At 48.7% G+C, this 17999-nt stretch overlaps 1 protein-coding gene across 1 annotated transcript in view; it reads right to left on the bottom strand.

The window, feature by feature from the left end:
• The window catches only part of ABCA13 (ATP binding cassette subfamily A member 13), a 349570-nt gene that overhangs the window by 268519 nt on the left and 63052 nt on the right, over positions 1 to 17999 (bottom strand). The window contains 6 exon segments of the mRNA XM_032592494.1: positions 2342 to 2414; positions 9704 to 9843; positions 11254 to 11459; positions 12791 to 12958; positions 13808 to 13908; positions 14581 to 14708. Of these exon segments, the coding sequence (XP_032448385.1) occupies positions 2342 to 2414; positions 9704 to 9843; positions 11254 to 11459; positions 12791 to 12958; positions 13808 to 13908; positions 14581 to 14708 (816 nt within the window).

Genomic DNA, 17999 nt, shown 5'->3' with positions numbered 1-17999 from the left:
AACAATTTTTTAAATTTTTTTAAACGTTTATTTATTTTTGAGACAGAGAGAGACAGAGCATGAACGGGGGGAGGGTCAGAGAGAGAGAGGGAGACACAGAATCTGAAACAGGCTCCAGGCTCCAAGCTGTCAGCACAGAGCCCGACGCAGGGCTTGAGCTCACGAACCGCGAGATCATGACCTGAGCCGAAGTCGGACGCTTAACCGACTGAGCCACCCAGGCGCCCCTAAAACAATTTTTTAAAAGAACAAAGTAGGAAGGCTAACACTGATGCTAAGACTTACACTAAAACTATAAGAATCAGGGGCACCTGGCTTATTGTTATTATATTACACTCAACTGAGTGTAGAGATTAGAGGTTAGTTCATGTCTAAGTAGAAATTAGAGATTATTTAAATAAATGGATAACTGACATATAGAAATAAGAGTACTTACATCAATAAAACTCAAAAATTAAAACTTCGCTAATTGAGGTCGTGTGATATTGGCATAGAGACCAACAAACACACCCCTGGAACAGAAGAGGCAGAAAAGACCCATTCGTGTGAGTAATTTACTTCACAAAGGGACAGAGATAATTCAGTGGAGAAAATCTTCACAACAAATCTTTCCGAAGCAATTGGATCTCCATATGCAAAAAAATAATACTCAGTGTACACCAACATCATATACAAAAATTATCTCAGAATTCATCGTAGACCTAATTTAAAACTTGTAGTTGCTGGGGCGCCTGGGTGGCTCAGTCAGTGGAGCATTCGACTTGATTTCGGCTCAGCTCATGATCCCAGGGTCGTGGGATCGAGCCCGAGTTGGGCTCTGCACTGGGTGTGGAACCTGCTTGAGATTCTCTCTCTCTCGGGGCACCTGGTTGGCTGAGTCGGTTAAGCATCCGACTCTTGATTTCGGCTCAGGTCATGATCTTACAGTTCGTGAGATCGAGCCCTGCATTGGGCTCTGCGCTGATGGCTCTGAGCCTGCTTGGGGTCCTCTCTCTCCCCCTCTCTCTGTGCCACCCCTGCTCATTCATGCGTTCTCTCTGTCTCAAAATAAACAAATCAGGGGCGTCTGGGTGGCTCAGTCGGCTAAGCATCCGACTTCAGCTCAGGTCACGATCTCACAGTTCGTCGGTTCGAGCCCCGCGTCGGGCTCTGTGCTGACAGCTCAGAACCTGGAGCCTGTTTCGGATTCTGTGTCTCCCTCTCTCTCTGACCCTCCCCCGATCATGCTCTATCTCTCTCTGTCTCAAAAATAAATAAACGTTAAAAAAAATTTTTTTTTAAATAATAAATAAAAAAATAAACAAATCAACATTAAAAAAAGAAAGAAATCCTAATTTGAGGTAAGTAATTTAACCTTTCTGGCATCTATTTCACAAGCGAAATCACACAGGGAAAAGGAAGGTAGTAACAATCGTGAAAATCAGCACGGGTGTGTGTGATTCATAACAGATTTTCGAAAGGGTAATGCTACCAAAAAACCAAGCCATGTCGAACAAGTTTTCTAAACAAAAGAAGAAAACATAATCCATGAGAGTCTACTCCCTGGCTGCTGTCTGTGACTCATTATAATGCTGGCACTCATTTCTGTGCGGAAGGAAAGGAATGCCTCACGCAATGGCCTACAAGTCCCGTGCTAGCCATTTACACACATTATCTGATTTAGTCCTCATAAGAACCCGATAAAGCAGGCCAGATAATCCCTGTTTTCCCAAGGAGAAAACTGGTTACAATGGAAGCCCAAGTGACCTGCTCACTAAATTCTGCACCAGAAGCAATGTTTGCTACCGAGTTCATCGGCCTCCAAGAGCCATCCGTCCAAGTCCGGGGCACCTGGGTGGCTCAGTCAGTTAAGCAGCCGACTTCAGCTCAGGCCACAATCTCACAGTTTGTGGGTTCGAACCCCGTGTTGGGCTCCGCACTGACAGCTCGGAGCCTGGAGCCTGCTTCGGATTCTGTGTCTCCCTCTCTCTACCCCTTCCCCACTCATGCTCTGTCTCTCTCTGTCTCTCAAAGATGAATAAACTTAAAAAAAAAATTTTTTTTTAAAGAATTTAACCCCTTTTCCCTCATAGTTTTCTACCCGCCAAATTCTCCACACTCTCTAAGTGCAAACAACTCACGTCCTGCCCGTTACTTGTCATCACCTGCTCTGTGCCCCAGCACCCTGAGCTGACACCCCTGTCTAGACTGTCCATCTCCCCACTAACCAGAACTCTCTTGAGACTTTCCATCTAGCCCTGGGATCTCTGGTTAACAGTGATCTGCATCCTTGTAACCATTGAGCTTTACAACAGCCTAGCTCAGCAGACATAGAGCCTCTTCTGGACCACTTCCAGGGTACCTGTCCAAGGTTTTCCCTGACGACATGGAAGGTTGGATACGCGCATTCATCTCTATTCGTTCCCAAAGCATCCCTGAAATGGCAGCAGAGAACACAGTGAGTAATCCCGTGGATAGGAAGAGGAGAAAGAGAGCAGCAGCCGATGGGAGCGATCGGCACCAAGAAGCAGGAAAGGAAGTGGACAAGAGGCCTCAGCATTGGCGGAGAAGCAGGGGCTTCAGCTCCCGCCTGCAGAGGGAGAGGACGAGGAGAGGGGAGCGGACCTTCTTTGCGGAAAGCCCACAAGTCCCCTGCGCCGGAGAGACAAGCGTCTGCACATGACTTTGACCAGGGGGTGCAGGGCTAGGGGGACTGAGAATATATTGGACGACACTGTGAACAAAGAGGAATGCTGACCCACGTCCCCTCCATCACCCCCGCCAGGCTGCTTGTCTAGAACAAGACAGCAAACCAAGAAAGAGAAAACATGAGACGCAGGTAGCAGGGTTCCAACACAGAAAAGCAAAGGGATAAAGGCAAAGGAATTCCCAGGAAGGGATGCCCAGTCCTTGAGGACCACCAAACTACAAAGACCAAACGCAAAGACCAAAGAGGGTGAAGCCAAAAGGACCAAAAAAGAGGACATGTATGGACCAGCTCATATTTTTGACCATATTGCTATTATTTGACAGGTTTCGAAAACTTGGGCTGAATGCCCAAGAGGTAAAACCTCGCAGATGGAAAGTACGAGACAATCATCAACTCAGGAAAGACAAAATGGCGTACAAGAAAGTGTACGTATTCACGATTTGCCACACGGTTGAGACACGAGCACTATTCACGTGGAACTAGCTCCCTAAACCCTTCGTGTTGAATTAGCAAGAATGTGATAAAACCACATTGGTAAGATGGGGAAATAAACCCATATGGAAAAGAGGGACACATAGAAGGAGTAGCCAGCCCCCATCGGGCTCAGTCAGTAGAATATGCAACTCTTGATCTCAAGGTTGTGAGTTCGAGCCCCACGTTGGGCATAGAGATTATTTAAAAAATGAAGTCTTTAAAAAAAGAAAAAAGAAGGAGTAGTCCTCACCTTCCATGTGGGAAGTCAACAAACAGTAGCTCACTATTTAGAAAATCAAGCATTTATAGGTCAGGCACAGATCAAAATGCCGAGCTGAATGAGGTTGCCTCACTGGAATGTGAGAGGGTTGAAAAGAGGACCTCTGGGGCGCCTGGGTGGCGCAGTCGGTTAAGCGTCCGACTTCAGCCAGGTCACGATCTCGCGGTCCATGAGTTCGAGCCCCGCGTCGGGCTCTGGGCTGATGGCTCAGAGCCTGGAGCCTGTTTCCGATTCTGTGTCTCCCTCTCTCTCTGCCCCTCCCCCATTCATGCTCTGTCTCTCTCTGTCCCAAAAATAAATAAACGTTGAAAAAAAAAAAGAAAAGAGGACCTCTGTCTTCATTGTGTCCCATACTTGACCTTTTAACCTTATTCTAAGTATTAATTTGATACAACTAAAAATTAAATTAGAAAAAAAATCTCCTCCTCCTCGAAAGGTAGATTCTGAACTCACGCCCCTGAATGGATTGCTTCTGCCTTGTGGAAGCACTTTCCCCTACGGCGCATGATGCAAAAGAGTGCGCTCCCGGCACACCAGGGAACACACACTTCAATGTTTATTCTTCAGTGTGCTTCACATGCAACACACTTCACACACTCTGCTAAGAAGTCACTTGCTAAGTCCTCATATGATTGTGCCCACTATGGGTGACAAAGCTGAAATTCCCAACCTGATGGCCAGTCGGTGGCAGAGCCAAGGCATGAAACTAACCAGGTTGCCTCCAACATCCAAGTCCTTTACCAGCTCACTCTTCACCCCCCAAGAGCTTGCCAGGACTCAACCACAAGCCACAGGCGGAAGCTTTGCTCTGTCACCCACGGGTTGGGGACACACACACCAGCCTTGAACAAGAACAGGAATGGGCAGTTCTGCAGATGGCAGGGCCAGACTGTATTAGCCCAAACTTTCCACTAGAAACATCTAGAAAAGATAGATCATGTATTTTAAAGATTTTTAAAGTCGTTGAAGGCATCAGACAACTTTCAAGGCCATGAGTATTTGTGGGGCCCGGATCCAAAAGGCAGGTGAAATGAAACCCCCTAAAGCCACTTCTCCATCAAAGGCCACGGCTCCTTCCAAAAACAAAGGCAAGGGCTAAGGGGCTGAGAAGTGAACGGGACTTTCCAAAGTCTCACAAAACAAGGAGAGAAATTGGAATTCAGGGCCAGGAAGGAAACAATGTCTTTGGTCAACACCACAGCGTCATGTTGGGAACTCAAAGGACTACATTCTAGCAGTAAGAACAGACGACAAACAGGTGAGATCTCACAGACACTGACACCAGGCTTCAAAAAAAATGAGGCGACTTCCAGCTGAATTAAAGTGAAATGCCCCCCACTCTAACTGCCTGTTGAAATAAACAACCAAACAAACAAAAAGCCTACCTGAATGATGGAAAACATCCAGAGTATCAAATTATCTCCATAACTTTTAATACATAATGTCTGGAATAGAGTCAAAACCAAGCACATAGGGGCACCTGGGGGGCTCAGTGGACTTCAGCCCAGGTCATGATCTCACAGTTCATGAGTTTGAGCCCCACATTGGGCTTTCTGCTGTCAGCACAGAGACTGCTTTGGATCCTCTGTCCGCCCCTCTCTCTGCCCCTTGCTCACTCACTCTCTTTCTCTCAAAAATAAACATTGAAAAATAAGTACATAAAAAACATAAGAAGTGATACAAAGAAGAAATTCATACAATAGAAACAGATACTCAAGAGATCCAATTATTGGAGTTATCAGGCATGTTTTTTAATAAAACTTACAAAAATATCAAATTGAAACTCTAGAACTTATTGCAATAACTGAAATTGAGAAGTCAATGACTAAGCTTAATGGTAGATGAAATGCATTCTTAAGAAAGGATCAGTGAACTAGAAAATAAGTCAGAGAGAACTATCCAGACTATACCATAAAGGAAAAAAAGGACAGAAAAAAAGACACAGAAAAAAAAGTAGAGAGAGAGAGATCCCTTTTGCCATTTCTTCTTCTTCTTTTTTTTTTTTTTACTTTTTTTTAATGTTAATTTATTTCGGGGAGGGAGGGGACAAAGAGAGAGAGAGACAGAATCTGAAGCAAGCTCCAGGCTCCAAGCTGTCAGCACAGAGCCTGATGTGGCCACTTCTATTCAACATAGTACTGGAAGTCCTAGCCATAGCAATTAGGCAAGAAAAAGAAATAGAAAATATTCAAATAGGAAAGGAAGAAGTAAAATTATCCTTGTTCGCAGATGACATTATCTTATACATAGAATATTCTAAATATTCCACCCATCCACGCAAAAAACATGTAGAAATAATAAACAAACTCAGCAAAGCTGTAGGATTCATAATCAACATGCAAAGATCAGTTGCATTTTTAAACACTAACAATGAATAATATGGAAAGGAAATTAAAAGTCCCTTTGCTGGCTCAGTCAGTAGAGAATGAGACTCTTGATTGTGGGGTTATGAGTTCGAGCCCAACATTAGGTATAAGGATTACTTAAAAATAAAGCCTTTAGGGGCACCTGAGTGGCTCAATCAGTTAAGCACCCGACTCTTGACTTCGGCTCAAGTCATAATCTCATGGTTTGTGAGATCTAGCCCCACATCGGGCTCTGCACTGACAGCATGGAGCCAGCTTGGGATTCTCTCTATCTCTCTCTCCCTCTCTCTCTCTCTCTTTCTCTGTCCCTGCCCCACGCATTCTCTATCTCTCTCTCTCTCTCTCTCTCTCTCTGTCAAAATAAATAAATAAACATTTTAAAAAATGAAAGGAAATTAAGAAAACAGGTCCATTAACAATAACATCAAAAATAATAAAATACTTAGGAGTAAATTAACCCCAGTGACATCCCAGCTGAGAATTCAGACTACAGCAAATACTAACATTAATACCAATACAAATAATGTATATTTTTTCAAATGTATTTATGTATTTGAGAGAGAGAGAGAGAGTGAGTGGGGAGAGAGGCAGAGAGAGAGAGAGAGAGAGAGAATCTTCTTTTTACATTTTTGTTATTTATTTTTGAGAGAGAGAGACAAAGTTCGAGCACAAGAGGGGCAGAGAGGGAGGGAGACACAGAATCTGAAGCAGGCTCCAGGCTCTGAGCTGTCAGCGCAGAGCCCAGTTTGGGGCTCAAACTCATGAACCATGAGATCATGACCTGAGCTGAAGTTGGACACTTAACCAACTGAGCCACCCAGGCGCCCCAGAGTGAGAGAGAATCTTAAGCAGCCTCCAAGTTCAGCACAGAGCCCGATGTGGGGCTTGATCCCACGACCCTGGTACCTGGGATCATGATCAAGAGTCAGATGCTCAACCAACTGAGCCACCCAGACGCCCCAATAATGTACATATATTTTTTTCAATGATGTATATTTTTAAGGCAAAGACAATGCTAGAGAAAAAAAGGAAGTATCATTCCCTAATGTTAAAAGAGCCTATCTGATAAGAATATATGTCAGTTTCAAACTTTTTGTACCTAATGATGTAACTTAAATGACATAAAGCAAAAGTAACAATGCTAAAAGGAAAAGAGACAAATTTACCACCTCTGTGGGAAATTTTACCTCCTCTTTATCACCAACTGATAAAACAGGCAGATAATAGGTAAGCCACAGAAGATTAACAAACTTGACCTAATTAATACCTATATAACAACTACACCCAACAACGACAGAATTGACGTTCTTTTGAAAAGCACATACATTTAGCAAAATCACCTGAGCCATAAAGCATATCTCAACAAATTCCCAAGTCTAAAACATTGAGTATGTTCTTTCATTAAATTAGGCTAGAAATTCAGAGGGTTTTTTTTAAGTAACTCGAAATGTCCCCAAACGGGGCATGTTAGTGGAAATTAAGCAAAACACTGAAATCATAATAAATTTCGAACTGATTGATAATAAAACTATGACATATTAGCTGTGTGGAATATATTAGAGCTTTGCACGGAAGAAACTTTATAGCCTTAAAAGCAGTTATTAGAAAAGAAGTAAACCTGAAAATCAAGAGCTAGCAAAAGGACATCAAACTAAATTTGGTAGAAAGAAGGAAATAATAAAGATAAAGCGGGACATTCACGACATAGGAAATGAATCAGGAAAATCCATGAAACAGGAACAGAGAATCCACAAAACTCCGTTGTTTGAGAAGCTGTGTTTCTGTAATGGAACACGCCTTCAGGTAGCATGACCCCCCACCATTGAGGATTGTCCAGACAGAAGTGAAGCCCACAGGGCCAGAATAAGACTTCCTACAACTGTGTCCTGCCTTTGACACCTGGAGTTCTGTGATATAATCCTGAGCCTCGATATTCCCATCTGAAAATGATGTCAAAATGGAACCCAACTCAACGGTTCACATGAGGGTTGGATGAAACAATTCATACGAAACACAACAGAGGTTGGTGATTCTCAACACTATTGAGACTTCCGGACCCAGGCTTCCCACTGATACTGAATATCACTCTTGTAGCCTGTGTTTCTGGAAATGATCCGGAGCAGGCGATAAAAAGGAGGGCAAAGTAACGGTGCAGACGTTACGGCACAGGATGAACATCCACCTGACCGAGGCGGCTCAGCCATCAGCCCAGCCAGGCCGCACCAAGTACAGAGCTCAGTGCACCCTGCAGCACATCAGAGACCCGACGTGCGGCCAGTGGGTTTGATGCCGACACCCACAGAGAGGGGGTTCTCTGCCAGCCTCTAAAAGCGGCAGTTTGAATACAGAGATTCCTCAAAAACTTAGAAAATAGACCTACCCTACAATCCAGCAATTGCACTACTAGGTATTTACCCCAAAGATACAAAAATACAGAAATCAAGGGGCACATGCACCCCGATGCTTAGAACATCATTATCGGGGTGCCTGGGTGGCTCAGCTGGTTAAATGTCCAACTCTCGATTTCAGTTCAGGTCATGATCTCACAGTTCGTGGGAGGAGGATGACAGCGCAGAGCCTGCTTGGGATTCTCTCTCACGCTCTCTCTCTGCGTCTCCAACATTTGTGTGCATGCGTGCTCTCTCTCTCTCTCTCTCAAAATAAATAAAATGAACTTAAATAAAAAAGATTCATAGCAGCACTATCAACAATAGCCAAATGATGGACTAAGCCCAAATGTCCGTGGACTGATGAATGGATAAAGATGTGGTTTACATATATTCAATGGAATATTACTCAGCCATCAAGAAGAATGAAATCCTGCCATTTGCAAGGACATGGATGGAGCTAGAGTTTAATGCTAAGCCAAATACATCATTGGAGAAAGACAATTACCATATGATTTCATGCATTATGTGGAACTTAAGAAACAAAACAACAAGCATGGGGAGAGAGAGAGAGACCAAGAAATAGACTCGTAACTGCAGAGAACAAACAGATGGTCACCAAAGGGGAGGAGGGCCGGAGGATGGGGGAAACAGGCGATGGGGATGGGGGAGGGCACGCGTGATGAGCACCGGGTGACGTATGCAGGTGTTGAATCACTACATTGCACACGTGAAATTAATGTTACACTGCATGTTAACCAAATGGAATTTAAATAAAAGCAAAAAAAAAAAAAAAGCAGCCATCTGAGGAGGGAGGAAGGAAAGATTAAGTGGACATGGCCACAGGAAAGGAACAGGATACTCCCCTCCCCACCCCAAGTGGAAGCAGCAGGGGTCCCGAGGGGAGGCTGGAGCACACATGACACACGGACGACCAGGGCAAGCCGGTCCCCAAAGAGAGCCAGACACGGACCGCCAGCTCCCGACCAGGAAGAGTCAGAAACACCAGCCCCACCCTGGTGGCGTCTTCTCAGTCACTCTCAGGGACAAGAGAATGACTACCTGGGGGTGATGCAGCTGCAAATTCGTAAAATCCATATTTGAGGGGATTTTTGGTGTTGAGGACGGTGCGGGAAGAGGGGAGCTGGCTGGACGGGGGGTGCTCTCCCCAGTGTGCAGGGTGAGTGACAGGGCCCCACGGGCGGTACATCTGCACTCCTCAGGGTCCATCACACCTGGTCTGCACACACACATGTTCCTCAGCTGAACCGGGACAGTTCTGAGAGGAAAACCGGTCACCAGCGGAAACTTCTGGCATAACCAGTCACGCCAGGACCCCTGGTCTCACCATAACGGACGGCAGAGGCTCAAATGTGGCCATCACAATGGCAAATTGTACCTGGCCAGCCTCTGCGTTTAGGTCCCCTTTGTTAAATAGGGGTGTCCCTTAGGAACAACATTGCTCAAGGGCGCTCCAACGGGCCTGCAGGGAACACCACGGACTCACCAGATAGACCGTTCTGGACACTTTCTGGCGCATTCACGTAACGGACCAGTTCACAGGTCTTCCTGATAAACCCCTCAAAGGCTTTCCAGTAGGATGTTTCTTCCAGGGACAACTGCACCTGCTCCAGACTATGAAACACCCTGCGACCAAAAAGAATCCAGAGAAGGCTGACATGTGATCACTGTTTTCCAGAAGACAGATCGTTATAAATTCATCCAAACGCAAATGTACACAAGTGCCCGGCGGTCCACTCATGTCAGAAATTAGAACCTTTGCAATAGTTTTTTTTTTAATGTTTATTTATTTTTGAGAGAGAGAGAACAGGGAAGGGGCAGAGAGAGAAGGAGACACAGAATCCAAAGCAGGCTCCACGCTCTGAGCTGTCAGCCCAGAGCCCCATGTGGGGCTAGAACCCACGAACCGCGAGACCATGACCTGAGCCGAAGTCGGACGCTCAACCGACTGTGCGACTTAGGCTCCCCAATGGTTTTGTTTGTTGTTTTTTTTTTTTGCAATAGTTTTCTTGATAGGTATTTTATTGCTTATGAATTGCCCCACCCTGATTTGAAAAACGAGGGAAGGGGCACATGGGTGGCTCAGTCAGTTAAGTGTCTGACTCTACATTTTGACTCAGGTCATGATCTCACGGTTCGTAAGATCAAGACCACTTTGCACTCTGCAGGATCAAGACCCTGCTTGGGACTCTCTCCCTCTCTCTCTGCCCCTCCCCTGCTTGCACTCTCTCTCTCTCTTAAAATACATAAATAAACTTAAAAAAAAAAGGGGGAAATCTTTCACAATAATACAGGAAATGTAAGACACAGCAAATCAAAAGAAAAACAAAAAGACATATGACATCCTCTGGGAGGCTAAGAATCTCATGGAAGATTAAGCCAATGGCAAAACATTAAAAGAACTGTTTGATATTTTGTATTTTTAAATGCTTTCCAAAAGTACCAAAGAGGTTAATACTTCTTTAGATAAAAACAAAAAATTAGGGGCATCTGGATGGCTCAGTCGGTTAAGTGTCTGACTTCAGCTCAGGTCATGATCTCAGGTGCTTGGGTTGGAGCCCCGTGTCAGGCCCTGTGCTGACAGCTCAGAGCCCGGAACCTGCTTCGGATTCTGTGTCTCCCTCTCTCTCTCTGCCCTTCCCCTACTCACGCTCTGCATCTCTCACTTTGAAAAATGAATAAATGTTAAAAAAAAAAAAATTAAAAGGGGCGCTTGGGTGGCTCAGTCGGTTCAGCACCTAACTAAGCTCAGGTCGTGATCTCACGGTCCGTGAGTTCGAGCCCCGCGTCGGGCTCTGTGCTGACTGCTCGGAGCCTGGAGCTGCTTCGGATTCTGTGTCTCCCTCTCTCTCTGCCCCTCCCCCACTCAAGCTCGGTCTCTTTCTCTCTCAAGAATAAATAATAAACATTTAAACAAAATGTTCCCCTATTCATAGAAGTAGAACACACCACACTGATCCATCACTTCAGAGAAGCAGGGGTGGGAACCACGTGGTTTCCAACTGTTCGCAGGTTTCCCATCTCACACAAACTTACGCTGCGGCGAGAAGCTGGTCCTCACAGTCACCGGCAAGGTCACTGTTCCCAGGTGAGCCGGCAGCTCCCAGCACCTGGAAGAGCCGCGTGCAGGACAGGCCCATGTCCGCCAGTTGTGTCTCCACTTCCTGCCAGCCCAGAAACCCTCCGGGTACCGAATCTGGCATATCTGTGAGCCCAGCGATGAGTTCTCGCAAAAGGCGATCCTTCACAGGAAAAGAGAATGTTTGTGATACACCAGTAAGGCCAGTGCGGGCACCAGCGAGGTAGCCCGCGCCCAGTCTCACTTACCAAGGGTTCCTTTGTTGTTGTTGTTAACGTTTATTTATTTTTGAGAGAGAAGCAGAGACAGAGAGGGGCAGAGAGCGAGGGAGACACAGAATCCGAAGCAAGCTCCAGGCTCTGAGCCATCAGCACAGAGCCCGGCGCAGGGCTCGAACCCATGAACCACAAGATCATGACCTGAGCCAAAGTCAGACGCTTCACCAACTGAGCTGCCCAGGCGCACCAGCAAGGGTTCTCTTGACTGTGAGTCCAAGACCTTGCCCTGCAGGTGTCTGATAACCTAAGCGACCGTCCTAGACTTGAGTCTTGACTCGTGTCCAACCAAAGAGACCCCAAAATCAAGGTTCATCCAGGAATTGAGCAGAAGGGACCCACGTGTTAGCTAGTCCCCTGTGGCCCCTACTGGACCGGCCTCCTGTCACTCTGCTCCACAACTAAGAGAAGCTGAGCGTTGGCTCCCATTAACCAACAAAATGCACAAGGGCATGTGTGCATTCCAGCCCTACCCTTGCCTTGGAGCGGCACCGCAGGAAAACAATGAACCAGGTAATCCTGACACCAAAAGGCAAAGGGTGTCATAAGTTTTTGTGCCCAGTGAGAACAACGTGGATTGCAGGTGACATAATCAGCTTTACGAACAAAGGGCCCCCCAACCTGCAGCTGTCTGGAGTGCTCGGCAAAGGGCAGGAACTCGGGAAGAGCACCTTAGCTCCAAGCTGACGATGATGCCCAAGGACCCTCCTCTGCCCGATCTCCACATTTGCAGCCAGGGACGGAGCAGGACGGGGAGCCCGGAACCCAGTGAAGCAGAGCATCACGGTCTGAAAGTTCGGGGTGCTCTTGGGGAAACCCGCCTACTATCGAGGAGATTTGGACGGATGGCACACAACACCTAGTGTGGCCAGACAGCAGGGACGGAACACAGGGGTGGCCGGGATCCGGGATGTAGGATCTAACCTATAAAATAAACCCATTGGATGGGGCACCTGGGTGGCTCAGTCGGTTAAGCATCTGAATTCAGCTCAGGTCATGATCTCGCGGTTCTTGGGTTCAAGCCCCACGTCGGACTCTGTGCTGACAGCTCGGAGCCTGGAGCCTGCTTTGGATTCTGTGTCTCCCTCTCTCTCTGCCCCTCCCTCACTCATGCCCTGTGTTTGTCTCTCTCCGAAATAAATAAACATTTTAAAAACAATTTTTTTAATAAAATAAGCCCATTGGTATCCATGGACAAGATCAGACCATGGCTACTTACAGCGTCCTCTGCTGACCTCAGTAGCTTGTTTAAGACGCTGCTCTTGTTGAAGGAGTCCTGGGGACACGTCAGCCCCCCAAGGCCCTCCCAGACGCCAGGACACAGGAAAGCCTCCCTCCCAGACAAGCTGGAGTTTAGGCACCTGTCAGCGGTATCCTTCATCAAGAGCTGAAAGGTAAAGAAGAGAGGGAGGGGGGACACTTAGAAAAGCTTACACTCGCCCTCAAAGGGCTGGGGAACCACAACCAGTAATCTATAGCAATTGGGGCTCCTGGCTGGGTCAGTCAGAAGAGTACATGACTCCTGATCTCGGGGTTGTGAGTTCAAGCCCCACAGTGGGTGTAGAGATTACTTAAAAAATAAAGTCTTTAGGAGCATCTGGGGGGCTCAGTTGGTTGAGCATCCACCATGGCTCAGGTCATGATCTCAGGGTCCATGAGTTCTAGCCCTGTGTCGGGCTCTGTGCTGACAGTGTGGAGTCTGCTTGGGATTCTCTCTCTCCCTCTTTCTCTTCCCGTCTCCCACCTGTGCTCTCTCTCTCTCTCTTTTTCTCAAAAATAAACATTTAAAAAACAAATAAATTCATAAAGTCTTAAAAAAAAAAAAAAAAAGAGGTGCACCTGGGTGGCTCAGTTGGTTAAGCATCCAACTCTTGATTTCAGCTCAGGTCATGATCTCACGGTCCATGAGTTCCAGCCCTGCATCAGGCTCTGTGCTGACAGTGTGGAGTCTGCTTGGGATTCTCTCTCTCCCTCCCTCTCTCTGCCCCTCCCCTGCTCATGCTCCTCTCTCTCTCTCAAAACAGATAACAATTTTAAATCTAAAAAACTTACAAATTTAAATTAAAATTTAAAAAACTCTGTAGCCGTCAACATATCAAAATAAAACAAAGTTCTTTGAAACCTTGCCCATTTTGCTAGCACAGCTCACAGCAGGGGCACAGCTGCAGACTGCAGGATGTTCTTGAATGGTTTACCAAGACTGTCCATTTATAAGCCTGCCGGTGCCCTGCTGTACCTGCTTCAGCTCCCAAAAGAACTCGCCCTTTTCCAATTTCGGGTGGTCAGGTCTGCCCAGTTTGGAGCTGTTGGCTGATCTCTCCAGGCACACGAGGACTTCTGTAAGGTCGACAAATTGATGTATCAGCACTACCCTAAAACGGGCTTCTCTAAGCCTGATGTCTACACAGGGCCATGAATAACACACTGACTTCTGCAAACACGTATTTCAGCAAACCACGCACATTCCCAGACATTTTAGTATCTCCCCCGGGGGAGGAAAACCGAGAAAAATGTATTGCAATATCATTTCATGCTTCCCGAAAGCGCCTGAGGACAACGTCACGGTTATAGGGGGGTTTACTACAGAAGCAACATCTGTCCTCATTTCTTTGTCCACCAAGACGCCTCCAGTCCACCTGGTGTCACTTTGGACAACACCACTGGTCAGCAGAAGCTCAAAGAAAGGCTTTCAGGGTAGGACAGGAAGGTGTTCCCTCTGCCCAACGCCAAGGAGCAGGAGCGGGGCCAGAACGGCGATCACGCACACGTGCACTCTGGTGCATTTCCAGCCTGAGCACCGCAACAGCGGACGAGGGCGTGAGTGGTGCTAGGAAATTTCCAGAAGGATGCAGAGCTCACTGCCGCATTTCCAGCACCCCGGATGCACCAACACTGGGGCCCCTTCCCTCCCAGCTCCGCAAAGGTGTCGGGTGAGGTCAAGTCTGCTTTTCTGCCAATGTCACGCAGGCTCCCAGCAGGAAGGTGACAGATGACCCCACGCCAGTTTACCTTGGACAAAACGTAAACGCTGGGCTATCGAGTTCCTGAGAGCCCCGTACAGCGGAAGCAATCTCGTCCGAGCCGGCCATGGGGGCAGGTTTCGAAGAACATTCTCCAACTTCTGTAGATACAGTAATCTGGGGGCAAAAATTAAAAAAAAAAAAAAAGATGAAGATGGGCGCAGGGTGCCAGCCGGGGACACAAAGTTCCACTCACGGGAAGATATCCCCCTGCTTCAGGAGCCGTCTTCACAGACCAAAACCCCGGCTTCACTGCAGGTGCACACAGCAGGCTCTCGACGGGCTGAGTCGTGGGACAGAATGTGGATTAAACATTCTCTTTACCCCCAAACAGGAAAGTTCACTCCTACCTAGTAGCACGTGGCAGAGGCCGGAGGTGGAATAAAGCCGCAGGTGAGATTTAAGAGCATTTGCCTGGGGGCACATGGCAGTCGGTGAAGCGTCCAGGTGAAGCGTCCAACTCCGGCTCAGGTCATGATCTCAGCGGATAGAGCCCACATGGGGGCCTGCGCCGACAGTGTGGAGCCTCCTTGAGATTCTCTCTCTCCCTCTCTCTCCGCCCCTCCCCTGCTCACGGAGTTCGTGAGTTCAAGGTCGCAGCTGTCGGCGCGGAGCCTGCTTCGGATCCTCTGTCCCCCCCCACCGTGTCTCTCTGCCCCTCCCCACCCCCGCTCTCAAAGAGAAATAAACATTAAAAAATAATCATGAAAAATAAAAGCATTTGACCGGAAGCCTCCACTTATCAGGCAGAGGAAATTATGTTAAAAAGAGTGTCAGAACATCAAGATGTGAGTGGTGGGGGCAGGATCCATCAAAAGCGAACTAGCAGCAGCTGTTAAGATTCTCGAAGGTCCAGGGAGGACCGCCAGCCAGGCCGCTGGGTACCAGCGAGGTGGGGAGAGGAGGCAAAGGGGAGTCCACTCTCGCAGACACAGGAGCAACCCAGGCGACCAGCTGCAGAGGCCACGCTCCCTGGGAAGGCAGGCAGTGGCTGGGGGTAGGGGGGGGGCGAGAGGGGGCAGGGCGGCAGGGGCGGGTGGGTGGACAGGCTGTGCAGCTACCCCAGGGAGCCAGAGATCTCTCCCTGCCTCAGGGGCTGCCTGTTGCACAAGGAGGATGCCTCACTGGGGAAGAGGGGGGAAACAACCCAGAGGAGCCGCTGGAAAGAGTCTGCAACGATAGGAGCTGAAATTGCAAACAGATGTGGAAGCAAAGAGCCAGATGGGGAGTCACAGTGGGGGGGTGGCAAGTGCCCCAGCAGGCGGGCACCGACCCTCGGGCATCTATGCAAGCACACGGAATCCTCCGTGAGCTGGAAGGAGAGGCCCAGATGCTGCCGGGGGCACCCGTGCCAGGCATCTGTGGCCGCAGCCCAGTGACAGGTGGCACATGCCCCCCCACCCCCAGCCCCGGCCCCACCTGGCCCCGTGCCCACGCCGGCTGGCCTCTCCCGCATCTCATCGCCCTGGGGCAGGAGGTCCTGCCTGTAAAGCCGGCATCCTCGGTGCCCGGCACAGGAGTGGGCCGCGGGATTTCCCACTTCTTCTGGCTGGAAGCTGTGACTTGGAAGAGAAAAGGTGTGAGCAGTCGCCAAGAGCAGGCTGGAAGTAACGAGCTGCAGCGTCCTGGACCACAGGCGTTGGACGGGGGCTGCGGGGTCCCACTGAGGGCGGTGCGGGTCTCACGAGGACCTGGAGGAGGAGGCCGTGGCCGAGTGAGGGGCTGACACACGGAGGGGCGTAAACTAAAGAGCAGCCACGGATGGACAGGGGGAGGCAGCCCCAGACACAGGTCTGAAAGAAGGACAGAGAGCGACAGACGCAGCTAAGGACGTGCTGGAGGGCTCCAGGAGGGGGCGCCAGGAGGGGGTCAGATGCGAATGCACAGCACAAGACAATGCAGGGATCTGAGCCACGGTCGCTCACGGGTGACACCCGCCGCTGCGGGGCTCACATCTACACCCCAGGAAGCAACCCACTGCAGACACACAGGATTCACAAGACATGACAGAACCTAGAAGGTCTGTAGGAAACTCAGTGGGCCTGTAAAAGGGAGGATGGAGGGAAGGGAGGTGAGTTTAGGAGAGAGAAGACAATGCTGGGCGAGGTGTCGGGAACGGGCCGGCGCCTGTGAGCAGCGGCTAAGTGTGCCATGTTCCCACCACAGGGTCTCCCTGCCTGGTCTGCTGCAGCCATCCAAGGGGGACAGATCCTTCCTTAGAGCTGAAGGCATGGGGCCCCTGGGGGGTCTCGCGTGAACCCTGCAGCGGACCAAGAGCCCGATAACCAGAGAGGCACCATCAGGGTGGGGAGGTAGAGACCCGGCGGCCACCAGTGCGAGGGTCACAGACGGCCATATAACAAATGTGTGTGCAGAGACAAAGGGAGGCTTGCCCAGCGCACACAGCAGCCGGTTCCCACCCTGAGTGGGGGCAGGGAAAGCACGGGCTGTGCACACCTGGTCCTCCGAGGGGGTGCAGTCCCTCACGTCTCCGATCCCTGAAGGAGCTAAGAGCCGGCGTCTCCTGGGGCTCTCTGTCCCCTGGGCCAAAGTGCCAGGGCGTGCGTGGAGGGTTGTAGGGCCATTAAAGTGACCTGCTCCATCACTAGTACCGGGGCAATCCCTAAGGTAAATCAGGAAAGTAGACCTTCGACAAGATCCTGCTTCCTCACCGGGTTCCAGAAAAAGGCAGAGGGGGCTGGAAGTGCATCCAGTTATGCACGTGTATGTCACGTGGGTCATGAGAACACGACATGGCCCGTGCAGTTCTGATCACACAATCCTCCCTTCAGGAGGCACAGGAACAAAACTTTCCACGACCTGTAGCTTGAAACGAACTCTTCTGAGACAACATTGAGAAATCTTTTGCTCTCCTCCAAGGAGAGTCAACCCAGGATTGCAACCAGGTCAAGTTACCGCCAAGGATGGGACCCACTGAAGACAGAGGTCCAGTGTCGCAGCAGAATCGACAATCCGTGAGTCAATTCTGCTGATCTCAAAAACGAAGCAGCCACAAGATCTACCTTCTCCTGCTTCCGACATATTTCTGGATCTTATGAGAACATGTTGACAATACAAAATTTCAAAACAGCTATGAAAACAGTTCCTTACATGCAGGGACCTCTACCATGTTTTTGCTCGTCTTTAAAATTTTTGTTAATGTTTAGGGGCGCCTGGGTGGCACAGTCGGTTAAGCGTCCGACTTCAGCCAGGTCACGATCTCGCGGTCCGTGAGTTCGAGCCCCGCGTCAGGCTCTGGGCTGATGGCTCGGAGCCTGGAGCCTGTTTCCGATTCTGTGTCTCCCTCTCTCTCTGCCCCTCCCCCGTTCATGCTCTGTCTCTCTCTGTCCCAAAAATAAATAAACGTTGAAAAAAAAATTTTTTTAATAAAAAATTTTTGTTAATGTT

Source organism: Lynx canadensis, chromosome A2 (assembly GCF_007474595.2).
Source record: "Lynx canadensis isolate LIC74 chromosome A2, mLynCan4.pri.v2, whole genome shotgun sequence".
NCBI lineage: Eukaryota > Metazoa > Chordata > Mammalia > Carnivora > Felidae > Lynx > Lynx canadensis.
The sequence above is the reverse complement of the archived record's forward strand: the minus strand, read 5'-3'. Positions and strand labels throughout refer to the sequence as shown.